Raw genomic sequence first — 14,601 nt, forward strand, 5'->3', positions numbered from 1 at the left:
ACCATTTACTAGCTTATACCTGCTATTATTAAGATATTGACTGCTTATTAGCACTTATAAAGTCTATTTATTATTTTACATTCCTAATCCCAACACCTAAACTACAACTACCTGAATAACTATTACTTAATTAGCAGCTAATTAGCCGTTCATTGATCTAAATTCATAGTTAATGGTTTGTTAATAGTGCGAATTGTACACTAAAATAAATTAAAGTGTGACAGTAAATTTGACATTAAACAAGGAAGGAGATTTTAGGTATAATAGTAATTTTAAAGTAACCCAAATTGGCAATATTATTTTAAAATATGGCAGCGTGGTGGCTTAGTGGTTAGCACTGCCGCCTCACAGCAAAAAGGTCGCTGGTTTGAGTCTGGCTCAGTTGGTGTTTCTGTGTGGAGTTTGCATGTTCTCCCCGTGTTGGCATGGGTTTCCTCCGGGTGCTCCGGTTTCCCCCACAGTCCAAACACATGCACTATAGGGGAATTGAGGAAGTAAACTGGCCATAGTGTATGTGTGTGAATGTGTGTATGGGTGTTTCCCATTTATGGGTTGCAGCTGGAAGGGCATCCGCTGCGTGAAACATATGTTGGATAAGTTGGGGGTTCATTCCGCTGTGGCTACCCCAGATTAATAAAGGGACTAAGCTGAAAAAAAAGGAATGAATGAATTTTAAAACATTCACACATTGACTATTTAAACACTAAAATATCTAAAAATAATAGCATATCTTCAATACAGAAAGACAAATTTGAGATTAATAGTATAATAGTTTGTATCACTACACTGCTGTTAGTCGTTTAACATTTCTATCATTAACATTTGTCCAATATATTAAATATTTAGTACTTTTAACTTACCTCACGTAACGATAATAACGTCTTGCGACGGATTTCGCGCCTTATGAAGCGTAAACTCCGCCTACTTTGATTTGATTAGTCGGCTCAATCACTTTAACAATGGCTGACTTTTAAACTCCTGTCAGCAAAATATAAACAAGCGCGCAGTTTTATTTAAAAAATCTCTATAAAGCATACGTGATCATCTATTTTCTGATTTCTCTTTCTTTTTGTCATATCAGAGCAAGTCCCTTTAAGGCTAGAGTAATATGTGTATTCTAGTCTTTGTTCAGAGCTTGAATCATAAAAATAAAACCAATGTGTGGTGTTGTTTGCTGTTTTGATGTTGTTTTAATTGTGTCCATATTATGTTGTTTCACTTGTAAGAGATAGTTCAATTTCTCTGTTAAGTTTAAAGGGAATAAATGCATTATTGCAGTGTAATAGTAACATATATTTGGAGAGTTTCGCCATTTTTCTAGGATGTACTTGTGCCTTTTAACTTTGATCATTATTATTATAGCCAAAGATGGCTGACGCATATTTGCTCATTATAATCATAATGATTAATTATTATCATAGAGCAGATTTCAGTCATTATTTTATTTTCTCATGAGTGTTGGACAGTGCTGCCCTCTCGCGTTCATCAACAATAAGACCTGATGATCATCCGTAAACCTGATCAGGAACTGACTATTTTATTACTCACACTTTAATTGAACTTCACGTTATCTATCTCTCTTGTGTCGGTTTTAAAGTTGATCTGATGTAAAAACGCTTTATATGACTCAGAATAAAAAGTTTCTTTGACGCCACAAGTGAGAACGCGAGTCCGCGCACGCTGATTGGCTGCAGCCAGGACACTCCGCGCATTCTGATTGGACCAGCGGCGCAGCAGAAGTTGAGCTACGGAAGCGGAACACATGCGTCGCTGGACGGGCGCTTTAATTCGTTTTCTTGCAGCGATAAACGCGGTTACCGAACACGGTGTGTGCGCGGTGCAGCATGGATGACACGCGGAGGATGTGCGCGTCTCTGCTCGGCTACGTGACGCTGTTATTCGGCGCCGTGAACGCGTTCAGCCCCGCGGACACCGAGTTTACGTTCCTGCTGCCCGCCGCCAGTAAAGAGTGCTTCTACCAGAGCGCCGTTCACAACGGCAGCGTCGAGATCGAGTACCAGGTAACCATGTAAACACTGTACATCACCACAGTCTGCTTCATAATCTAGAAGATCAGCAGAGTAATGTTAGCGGCGAGTTTCAGCTGCTTTAGTTGCTGTGCAGTTAGGCTAGTTAGTCTAGTTTGTGGGTGTGTTTGTGTTTATGCAGATGTCAGATCCTGCATCATATCCGCTATCATCACACGTCCACATCACGCTATTCTCTTACAGATGCTGCTCTATTTTACATATTTAGGAAATAACTGTGATTACACACCTGCCGCCTTGTTGCTAGGATGCTGTGGAGGGTTGCTATGGGCATACACCAGGGTCAAGGTAGAGAAGGGATACAGCTGTGGATACGACCATCAACATTGCATCATTTAGTGACTCTGTACAACAATAATTCAGATTTCTATTTTACTTTGAGGGTAGGTGTTAACCCTTATGTGCTGTTGGGGATGTGCAAATCCACTCTGGGCTGATTTTGTGTCTAAATTTGTAATTTGCCTCTCTGTATGTTTCAGCAAGAAGAATTGTTTTTGCTGATATTATTTTGACACACATTTTGAGAAAATGCTTTGAAATCTTTAAATGAATTCAACGATACACTCTGTATGGAAGCCCATTCCCGCAACTGAATGAAAAAATAAAAATAAATACAATGTAAAAAAAAAATTATAAAGTCAGAATTCTGAGTTATAAAGTCGCAATTTTAAGTTATAAAGTCACAATTTTGAGTTATTACGTCACAATTTTAAGTTATAAAGTTGCTATTCTGAGTTATAGTCGCAATTTTAAGTTATAGTCACAATTTTGAGTTATAAAGTTGCTATTTTGAGTTTTAACGTAACATTTTTGAGGTAAAAAGTCGCATTTTTAAGTTATAAAGTTGCCATCTGAGTTATAAAGTCGCAATTTTAAGTTATAGTCGCAATTTTGAGTTATAAAGTCGCAATTTTGAGTTATAACGTAGCAGTTTTGAGGTATAAAGTTGCAATTTTGAGTTATAATGTTGCATTTTTAAGGTATAAAGTAACAATTTTAAGTTATGAAGTTGCTATTCTGAGTTATAAAGTCGCAATTTTAAGTTATAGTTGCAATTTAAGTTATAAAGTCTCAATTTTGAGTTATAACGTAAATTTTGAGTTATAAAGTTGCAATTTTAAGTTATAACGTAGCATTTTTGAGTTATAAAGTTGCTATTCTGAGTTATAAAGTCTCAATTTTAAGTTATAGTAGCAATTTTGAGTTATAACGTCACAATTTTGAGTTATAAAGTTGTTATTTTGAGTTATAAAGTTGCAATTTTGAGTTATAACGTTGCATTTTTTAAGGTTTAAAGTCACAATTTTAAGTTATAGTCCCAATTTAAGTTATAGCGTCACAATTTTGAATTTTAAAGTTTCTATTTTGAGTTATAACGTAGCATTTTTGAGTTATAAAGTTGCTATTCTGAGTTATAAAGTTGCAATTTTAAGTTATAGTAGCAATTTTGAGTTATAACGTCACAATTTTGAGTTTAAAGTCGCTATTTTGAGTTTTAAAGTCGCAATTTTGAGTTATAAAGTCGCAGTGCTGACTATAATTTTTTTTTTTTGTACATTGTATTTGTTTATTTATTTTTTATTCAGTGGTGGGAATGGGCTTTCATAACTCTGGGCTTTGTAATGTTCAGGATGAAAACATACACTGAATTTAACTGAATTGTTTTTTTGGCTTAAATCTGTTAATCGACCTCAGTCCTGATCAAAACGGCTAAATGTTTTTAAGAATCACTCTTTAATTGTCAAATTCATAAATGACGTTACTGATATTGTGGAAAAAACAAAACGCAAAATGACGTGTTTTCAATATAAAGACTAATTGTGGACCGGATTTTTCTACTTTTTTTCTATTTTGAGTTATAAAGAGGAAACACTCTTTTTGCATATAAGTACACTTTTCTGACTAACCAACAGAGACTATCGAGTGAGGGAGAATCGGTTATCTGGAATTAGGGCTGGATATCTCAACGTGCACATCTGCAATAGTCACAACACAAGATATGCAATGTTGAGTCTGGATTAGATGACCAGGAGCTACAGAACTGTATTTACTCTATTTCTATAGGATTTAGGCACACAAAAAAGGTTTTCTTATTTAGAATTGGTCTATTTCTTTCTTCTTTTTTAGTTTTAGCACATCTTAATCTATTTTTATATTATTTGTTTTTATTTTATTATACTTGTGTCTTTTATTCTTGTTTATGTAAAGCACTTTGTATTGCCACTGTGTATAAAGTGTGCTATAGAAATAAACCTGCCTTGTCTAATCTAAATATCTACATTTCAAAGCAAAAGCAAGCTTATTTTAGGCTTTATATTTATATAAAAGACCACTATAAATGTATCAGAATATTGATTTGTATTATCATGTACTGTAGGAAATTATTTATTTGAATTTGTTTATTTTATAATATTTTTTAATTTTATTATTATTATTTATTTATTATTTTCTGATTGTTATTAATATTTCCATATTGCTATATTGCTTTAGATATTTTGACTAGAAACGAGACAAAGCAAAGTAAGAAAAGCATGTTTAGCATTGTGATTATTCAATTTCTCAACCTAAATACTGTTAGACTTCACAGAAAACCATCAAATAGAGATAATTAAACTATCTTGTGAAATAATCACAGAAAAATAAAATATCACATTAGATTTTTCCAATATCCTGCAGCCCTATCTGGAATATAACATCATGTGTGTGTGTGTGTGTGTGTTTACAGGTGATCGCTGGAGCAGGTATGGATGTGGATTTCTCCGTCGTCTCTCCTCAGGGAATACACCTGATTTCAGAGTTTCGCCGCTCAGACGGAGTTCACATGTGAGTGCATTAATCCAGCTTATTAATGCTTGGTCATTTCAATTATTTATTCATTTTATTAATAAAAAGAGCCGTTTCCACTGGAGATTCCTATTGAATTAGCATGCCAGAATCGTCTGCTTTGCTCTGCTAGTATTTTGTTTCAGCTTTTTCTTTAGTTTTTGTTTTAGGATCCTGAACCAAACAAAATCTGAAATAAAAGTGAAAGATAAGATATGAAACTAGCACTTTAAAGACATCGCTACTTAATATAGAAACAACTTATTTACATTTAGGTGAATGCATATTGACACAAATACAGCTGAAGTCAGAATTATTCGCCACCCATTGATTTAATTTTTTTTATATTTCCCAGATGATGTTGAACAGATTGAGGAAATGTTCACAGTGTGTCTGATAATATTTGTTCTTCTGGAGAAAGTCTTATTTGTTTTATTTCGGCTAGAATAAAAGCAGATTTTAATTGTTTAAACACCATTTTAAGCTCAATATTATTAGCTCCTTTAAGCTATATTTGTTTTAGATAGTCTACAGAACAAACCATCATCATACAATGACTTGCCTAATTACCCTAACCTGCCTAGTTGTACGTTCTAGAATCGATTATCCTATAAAAATACCGATATTTCTATAATTTGAAGCAAATATGTTTTTTATTGGAAGTAGAAACACAGCGGAAAGTAACCACGATTACCCTAGTTACCCACGATTAACCGGCGGACGTGCAACAACTTTAACTATGAGGTAAACACAAAACACAACTTTCCATCCGGAGCTCCTTCACGGGACTCCACACTTGTAAACAATCACTCCATCGGGTTCGCGCCATTCGCACGGCTCTCGGTCCCGCCCAGACTCGTCAGAGCTACCAAGCCGACCAATCACAGAGGGTGCGCCGTGTAGTTACATTTTTTGAGAGGTGCACATCAGCGACGCCCACGGCGTAGGGCTATGCGTCAACACCGTAGCATACGCGTGCGTTTGACGCAGAAGTATAAATCAGCCTTTAGGGGTCTTGGGTTTTTCGTGACAATGATAAAACAATGAAAAAAGGTTCAAAACACTTTCATGAGAACCGGATTAACATGTCACTAAATGTAGAAGTCTGAATGTTTTTTTTTTTAAAGCTGTTCAGGCAGGCGTTTTAAGATATACATGCTCAATAAATATGTAAGTTGGCTTTTACTATGATAATTCTTCATCAATAAACAAGAATAACCTTTAATATGGTTCGTATTCAGTATAAAGTGACACTTTTAAGTACACTACTTGTTACTTTAATTTTCCAGACAGTCATTTTTGGGCAGTATCGGAATGGGATCGGTATCGCAGATACTCGCCTTCATTTTACTTGGTATCTGATCGGAAATCAGTGGTATCGCACATCACTACTAGTTAACCTGAGTACCCTAGTGAAGCCTTTACATGTCACTTTAAGCTGTATAGAAGTGTCTTGAAGAATATCTAGTCTAATGTTATTTACTGTCATCATGACAAAGAGAAAATAAATCAGTTATTAGAGATGAGTTATTAACACTGTTATGATTAGAAATGTGTTGGAGAAATCTGCTCTCCGTTAAACAGAAACTGGGGATAAATAAACAGGGGTGCGAATAATTCTGACTTCAACTGTATGTCAGTGTTTTTAGAGCGAGAATTCTTTACATTATTCCATATTACATCAAATCAAGTCACTCTTGGTAAATGAAGCTGGCTTTGATTCTCAGATTGGCGTGATTGTTCTGTGCATTATTATAGATCTATAGTTTCACAGCAGATTCGAATTGAAATGTTGTTTTAAAAATAAGTGTAAACAATGTGAACGTTTGTGCTCAGCAGTGATCATTTAACAACCCTCAGAGCTCAGGGCTTTCAGTAAAAGTGTTAAATGTTAAAGTCAGTTTCTCTCGGGAAAAGAAGATCATAATTTCAGAAGAACGACTGGCTGATTACTCGTGTGTGATTGGCTGTTGTTTGTCGCAATTTGTTGTTTATCCACATCTGATTGGTTGATTCTTGCAGCATCATGTTATTTACTTGTGTGATTGGCTGTTTACATTGTTTGCTCTTGTCTGCTTGTGGCAGTGTGTCATTTACTCACCTCTGATTGGCCGTTGTGTTCAGGGTGGAGCCCACAGAGGAGGGAGACTATCAGATCTGCTTTGACAACACCTTCAGCAGATTCTCCGAGAAGATGGTGTTCTTCGAGGTCATCCTGGACCATCCGTCCAATGACGCTGGAGCTGACGACGAGTGGGCGGGGCTAGGAGAGCCAGAGAGCATATTAGAATATAAGCTGGACGACATCAAGGTGAGTCTGAAGTTAAGGTTATATATAGTGTACACTCAATGAGTATGCATGATGACAGGTATGCATTCATTTGACTGGCTTGAGCTGAGTCACTGAACATGAGAAGTCCTTCTGCATATGCTCTATTCACATCATCTCAAATGTGCAGGAGTCCATGGAGACGGTCCACCGGCGTCTGGAGCGCAGTCGGCAGATGCAGACCTTCCTGCGGGCGTTCGAGGCGCGGGACAGGAACCTGCTGGAGGATAACCTGTGGCGGGTCTCCTTCTGGTCCTGCGTGAACCTGCTGGTGCTGCTGAGCGTGGCCTTCATCCAGGTGTACACACTGCGCCGGCTGTTCGACGACAAGCGCAGAGTCTACACGTAAAACACGCAGCGGGGGGACGGAGAGAGAGCAGTGCCTTCACAAACACACTGAGCGCTCTTGAAGACGCTGGACTTCAGTTTATGATCATTGATAGTTTCTTTTAAAGCTGTGGAGAGAAATTCAGTACGAGAATCTGCTAACTTCAGAACGCATCGATATCATCTCTCTTTAATCCATTCTGAGCTTTGTTTCTAACAGCAGAGGGCGCTCTAGGCTAATTTACAACAGCAGACCGCGCTCTAGGCTATTCTATAACAGAAGAGGGCGCTCTAGTCTAGTTTCTAAAAGCAGAGGGCGCTCTAGGCTAATTTAGAACAGCAGACGGCGCTCAGGCTATTCTATAACAGAAGAGGGCGCTCTAGTCTAGTTTCTAAAAGCAGAGGGCGCTCTAGGCTAATTTAGAACAGCACACGGCGCTCTAGGCTATTCTATAACAGAAGAGGGCGCTCTAGTCTAGTTTCTAAAAGCAGAGGGCGCTCTAGGCTAATTTAGAACAGCAGACGGCGCTCTAGGCTATTCTATAACAGAAAAGGGCGCTCTAGTCTAGTTTCTAAAAGCAGAGGGCGCTCTAGGCTAATTTAGAACAGCAGACGGCGCTCTAGGCTATTCTATAACAGAAGAGGGCGCTCTAGTCTAGTTTCTAAAAGCAGAGGGCGCTCTAGGCTATTCTATAACAGCAGAGGGCGCTCTAGTCTAGTTCTAAACAGCGTACGGTGCTCTAGGTTAAACAGCAGAAGGCGCTCTAGTCTAGTTCTAAACAGCGTACGGTACTCTAGGTTAGAGTTAAACAGCAGAGGGAGCTCTAGACTATTTTTTAAACAGCAGATGGCGCTCTACGCTAGACTTAAACAGCGGATGGCGCTCTAGGCTAGAGTTAAACAGCGGATGGCGCTCTAGGCTAGAGTTAAACAGCAGATGGTGCTCTAGGCTAGTTTTTAAACGGTACAGAGCGCTCTAGGCTAGTTTAAACAGCAGAGGGCGCTCTACACTAGTTACTAACAGCAGATAAGCTATTGTTGAACAGCAGATGGTACTCTAGAGCAGGTGGTGCTCTTGACTAGTTTATAACATCAGATAACACTAAGAGTTTTAAACCAGAGGACGCTCTATGCTAGTTTATAACAGCAGATGGCACACTAAGCTAGAGTCAAACAATAGATTGTGCCCTAGGCTAGTTTATTACATGAGATGACACTGCTCTAGGCTAGTGTTGAACAGCAGATGGTGCTCTAGGCTGGTTTTTAAACAGCAGAAGGCACTCTATGCTAGTTTATAACAACAGATGGTGTTCTAGGCTAGAGTCAAACAGCAGATGGCGCTTTAGGCTAGTGTTGAACAGCAGATGATGCTCTAGGCTAGTGTTGAACAGCAGATGATGCTCTAGGCTAGTGTTGAACAGCAGATGATGCTCTAGGCTAGTGTTGAACAGCAGATGGCGCACTAGGCTAGTGTGCACTCTGAACACTCTTGTAAACATTTCCTAAATGTATTCATGATCATTTCAGTCCATGTGTTTCCTGTACACACATGAGGCTGTTATTAAAGCTAGAGCGCCCTCTGTTGGTTAAACTGAGCTCAGACTGGGCTGGAGAGAGATCAGCGCTGCGTATTGAACTCCTCAGAGTTGACGATTGAATGTTTTCTCTGCAGCTCTAGTGCTTTAGTCATTTCTGCTGGGGAGACGATGCTTTGGGAGATTGTGTGACGTCGGCACAAAGGGAATCTTCTGTACAGCTCTGATTTTTTTAAAGACTTTTACACAATAAAACTAATAAAAAGGCTTGTATATTTGTAGATGGTGGTGTTCGCCTTCAGTGTTTAGCTCCAGCAGTCAGACTAATATACAGTGCGCAGCACTAATAGGTACACCCCATTAGTGGAACATGTTTATCCATTTCTCAGAGAATACAGCAAATAGTGGATGGAGGGTGACTTAATCAGCAGATGTGGTGTTCTAGTTAAACAGCGTTCAGTGATTCACAGGGAAACTCTGCACTCGCTGCCTGTAGCGTTCACTTACATTCTGCTCACTATCCTCCTCGGCCTGCTCTTAATGTTGATTCTGTAAAATGTCCGACACACACAGTGAAAATGGAGCTGATGAAGTGTCCACCTTTACTTCAGCTCATGACGGACATTTCTCAGAGAGGGAATAACAGAACTCTTCCCTGAGCCGCTGTGATCGATGACTCTCGCTTGTTGCCTGCGACAGCGCTGATGTCATGTTGACAGTGGAGTATTGTGTTTGATTCATATTCTTAATCAGGTCTTGGTGTCCGTGGTGAAACAGTGTTTGGTGTGTGTGTAAAGTACACCCTTCGTAAACTCATCAGTCATATACAGACAGAGGAAATGTGGGATCTGTGTCTGTTCTAATGGCAGATTTTGGAATTGGGCCCTTGTAACATTACCAGTACTCTCTGTTTTCCTTTACGATTTTATAATCACAGATGTGTGAATTTTATTAACGCACAAAATATTTATGATAGTGATTTTATTCCATATATTAACGCCTAATCGTATTGTTTAATACCAGCCCTTTTTACAGCACCGTACAAATGTATTTCGCAAGCACAAGCTCTAGTGTGAGCGCAGCTAAAGTCGCTTTAGATAAAAAAATGTCTGCTGAAAGACTAATGTAAATGTAATTTCCATCACTTTTCCAAAACTTTGTGGGTTTTTCTGGAAAGTGCGGTGTCAAAATTCCATGGCCTTTCCAGGATTTCCTTTACCGTATGAACCCTGTCATTACCCTGAACTACCTCAAAACTGTTTGGAAGCATTAAAAGTGTTCAAGAAGATGTCCAAAATCTTTACACGCATTGCCTCAGAGACTGTTTTTCTTCAGTGGTTCTCAAAGTGGGGGTCGGGACCCCCCGAGGGGTCGCGGGGCAATGAAGGGGGATCGCCTGGTGATTTCCAAAAATCTATTTATTTTTATTAAACCATAAGAATTAACATATTTTATCCATAACTATACTGAAAATAAAAATAGTTGTTTATAGTTACTATATAGTTACTATAGTAGTTTATAGTTACTAGTTCTATTGGATTGCGACCCCTGGGGTAATTACATTACATTAAAGGCAGCAATAGCGTCAGATGCATTTTGATTTCATAACATCAGGTTATACTTTCTAACACATTTAAAGCACTGACACAAATTTAATTGGTGTGTGTGCGTCATTGCATGCAAGGTTTCTGTATTCATAACCACCTCAGAGGATATTGGGGGTCACGAGTCACTGGCATTGTTATTTTGGGGGTCGCGGGCTGAAAAGTTTGGGAACCCCTGGTTTAGATGACGTCACTGATGAGAAGATGACGGATATTTATGATCGAAATGACCTTAAACACCCAGCAGGCACGAGACGTCAACATGACCTCAGATTGATGTTGTCATGTCATGGGGACGTTGCATTTTGTTGGGAAATAAAAATTGGGTTGATGTCAGAACTCAACGTCAAGGTCCAACCTAAATTCAACCAAATATCAACGTCGAATGATGTTACAGCTTGAAGTGTGAATGTTACCACTATGACGTCTAGCAGATGTTGGATTTTGGTTGCCATAACTGACGAATAAATAGTATTTGATGTCAATATGACGCTGGTTTAAGATGTCGGCTCGACATCGGATTTTAGTCACTTTCTAAAAACCTATAATCAACTTAATATCAACGTCACTATCGGGCTTCAAAATAACGTTGCCCTTAGACGTTGGCTAGACCTTGAATTTTGGTCACCTGACATCAAAACTAAATCCAACCTAATATTGACGTCTTCTGACGTTGTGTGCCGGCTGGACAACTAGATGCACTACAGAATGTTACGTTTACACACACACATGCACAAACGACATGTAAATGCATCAGCTTTATACAGTGTAATACTCACTACTCTTGAGTACTTTTGAAAGCTCCACTCTTTACTCATACTTTGAGTAATATTTACAGCAGACACTTTTACATTTTTAGGCAAGTAATGCTAGTTTTACTGGAGTATGATTGTCTAATACTCTTTCCACCACTGATAATATTAGACTAGATATTCTTCAAGACACTAGTGTTCAGCTTAAAGTGACATGTAAAGGCTTCACTAGGGTAATTAGGGTAAAGTTAGGGTAATTAGGCAAGTTATTGTATAACAGTGGTTTGTTCTGGAGACAATTCAACACTAATATTGCTGAAAGGGCGAACAATATTGAGCTTAAAATGGCTTTAAAAAAATTAAAAACTGCTTTTATTCTAGTCAAAATAAAATAAATAAGACTTTCTCCAGAAGAACAAATATTAGAGGAAACACTGTGAAGAACTCCTGAATCAGAAAAACATCATCTGGGAAATATTTAAAAAAGAAACTAAAATTCAAAAGGGGGTGAATATTTCTGACCTCAACTGTATATTCCGTTATAAAGCAAACTCTGTTAATATCTGCTGAAAATGAGAAAAATAAATCAGTAAAGCAGCTCAATACTTGCCCTTTTATTGATAATATTCATCATTACATGTAGGATATTTACGCTTCTGTTCGCATTCAGTGCCAAACGTCATCAGAAAAATACAGAACATAGAGAAAACAGACTGAAGTCAGAGAAACACACAGCTCCAACCCCCTGATGATGACCGGCTTCCAGTAAAGACATGAAGATTCAGCTGAAGCTCAGAGACTATCAGTCAACAACACACACATATATAAAGCACGTCTGCTCTCTCTATAGAGGCACTTTAGCAGACTGAGTCTGATTATACGAATATTAGAGAGTATTATAGCATAAACACACATCAGTGTTAAACACACACTGTGCGTGCAAATATTCCTGTACTGTGGAGGAAACACTATCAGTCAGTTCACTAGTGTTCAAGGCTGGTGTGTGTTTGTGAGTAGTGTGTGTGTGTTGTTGTCTCCTCTGGTGTTGTGTGTGTGTGCATACATGTGTGTTGTGGTCTCATCTGAGACGTGTGTTAGTGTGTGTGTTGTCCTGGTTTGGCAATGCTTGTGTGTTTTTATGAGTAGTGTGTGTGTGTGTGTATGTTAGTGTCTGTGAGTATAGTCATCTCTTGTGTAGTGTGTGCGCTTGTGTGTACAAGTGTATGTTGTTGTCATCTACTATGGCCTTTGTGTGTGTGTGTGTGTGTGTGTGTGTGTGTGTGTGTGTTCACGTGCATACATGTGTGTTGTGGTCTCATCTGAGATATGTGTTAGTGTGTGTGTTGTCCTTTTTTGGCAATGCTTGTGTGTTTTTATGAGCAGTGTGTGTGTGTTAGTGTCTGTGAGTATTGTCATCTCTTGTGTAGTGTGTACAAGTGTATGTTGTTGTCATCTCCTATGGCCTTTGTGTGTGTGTGAGTGTGTGTGCGCACTCGTGTTTTGTTGTCATCTCTGGTGAGTGTTTGTGTGGGTTGTTATCATCTCCTCTGTGTGTGTGTGTTGTTATCACCTCTGACCTGGGGTCCGTTCTTCGTATGTGGATTACTCAGCTGGATTTGGATATTGACGATTTGACATGATCCAGGATCGTTTCGTTCTTTAAAGCTGATCTGAGAGTTGTTGTCATAGCAACAGTTCTGGTAGCTCAAACCTGGGGTCTGTTCTTCGTACCTCGCTTAAATGATCTAAGATGATTTGGCAGATCCTGGATCTTTTAATCTTGATAACTGATCTCTCGCTAATTTGGTTCTCCAAACAAGTTCGCGAATCAGATTAGAATATCTGGATGAACTGATCTGAGATCGCTGCGTGTGTTGTGAAGGACAGATCTATCGATCCTCGAAATCATGATCAGCAATGCAACGATTGGCTGACGGCACAGCAGCGTAATGACATCATCTGATTAATATTCAATTATCCATGTGAGCAAAATTACATCAAATTAGCAGGAAACGGCTTGTTAAATATGACACGCAGTAACTTCACATTTGTTGTGAGCTGCAGGCTTTACACTTTCATGTGTCAAGACAAGAGTATTCATCATGTATTTCAATGGAAATCAATGTATTTAGTTCTTCATTTAGAAAAGATTTTCTTTATTATAGTAGACGTTTTTTAATCGGTGTAAAGAATAACTGGTTGTTTCCAAAAGCATTTTGATATTGGTAAAGGCGTCTGCAACTTTTGTGAAGCATCACTGGCATATTAACTGTCAAAACATGTTTATGACTGCATAAATGTATTATTGCTTTTAAAAAAAGTCACATATTGTGCATTTCTATTATACACAATTTGTACTAAAGTGATCTAAAAAGTTCATATCAGGTCCGATCAGGTTTGACCTAGCAGATCTGTTGCCATGACAACAACTCTCGGATCAGCTTTGAAGAACGAAACGATCCTGGATCATGTCAAATCGTCAATATCCAAATCCAGCTAACTGAGTAATCCACGTACGAAGAACGGACCCCTGGTCAGGAGCAGGTTCAATCATATAAACAGGATTAGATTGGATCTGTTCAAGCAAAGATATTAGAGAAAGTATGTACTGAATGCTGATATTTTCTTACAGTAGTTATATACTCTTTGGAGTAAATATTTTTAACTATATATATATATATATATATATATATATATATATATATATATATATATATATATATATATATATATATATATATATATACACACACACACATACATATATATATTAATAAAACTTGTACAATCTGCACACCGAAATGAAAGTATAAAGACTGCCACCTGCTGGTGCAAAGAGAAATGTATTGATATGAACTTTTTAGATTGCTTTGGTATAATTTGTGCATGATAACAGAAACAATGTGTGACTTTTTTTAAAGCAATAATACATGTAGTCATAAACATATTTTGACAGCTAATATGTCGGTGATTTGATGCTTCCAAAAGTTGCAGAAGCCTTTAACAATATCAAAATGCTTCTGTATCCAGTTATTATTTACACCGATTAAAAACCGGCTACAGTAATACAACTATGGCTACTATATTAAAGAAAATCCGCTCATGAACACACACATGAACGTGTAAAGCATGCAGCCCACAACAAGGTGTAAAGTTATTGCGTTTTATATTTAACAAGCCGTT

The 14,601-nt window shown here is 38.0% G+C and overlaps 1 protein-coding gene and 1 long non-coding RNA gene across 2 annotated transcripts; one reads left to right on the plus strand and one right to left on the minus strand.

The window, feature by feature from the left end:
* Positions 1 to 1,071: 1,071 nt before the first annotated feature.
* On the minus strand, positions 1,072 to 4,146 carry LOC147847107 (uncharacterized). The gene is made up of 3 exons (XR_015477273.1): positions 3,513 to 4,146; positions 2,712 to 3,408; positions 1,072 to 2,545 (listed from the first exon to the last, which is right to left on the minus strand). It is a non-coding gene; the product is annotated as an uncharacterized LOC147847107 (long non-coding RNA).
* tmed1b (transmembrane p24 trafficking protein 1b) lies at positions 1,728 to 9,342 on the plus strand. Its single transcript, NM_001080640.2, is given in 6 exon segments — positions 1,728 to 2,021; positions 4,774 to 4,871; positions 6,996 to 7,182; positions 7,331 to 7,752; positions 8,022 to 8,963; positions 8,994 to 9,342. Coding segments are annotated over 4 exon segments (681 nt in total). The 5' UTR covers positions 1,728 to 1,844; the 3' UTR covers positions 7,550 to 7,752; positions 8,022 to 8,963; positions 8,994 to 9,342.
* The last annotated feature ends 5,259 nt before the right edge of the window (positions 9,343 to 14,601 follow it).

This window comes from Danio rerio, chromosome 1 (genome assembly GCF_052040795.2).
Source record: "Danio rerio strain M-AB ecotype USA chromosome 1, GRCz13ab, whole genome shotgun sequence".
NCBI lineage: Eukaryota > Metazoa > Chordata > Actinopteri > Cypriniformes > Danionidae > Danio > Danio rerio.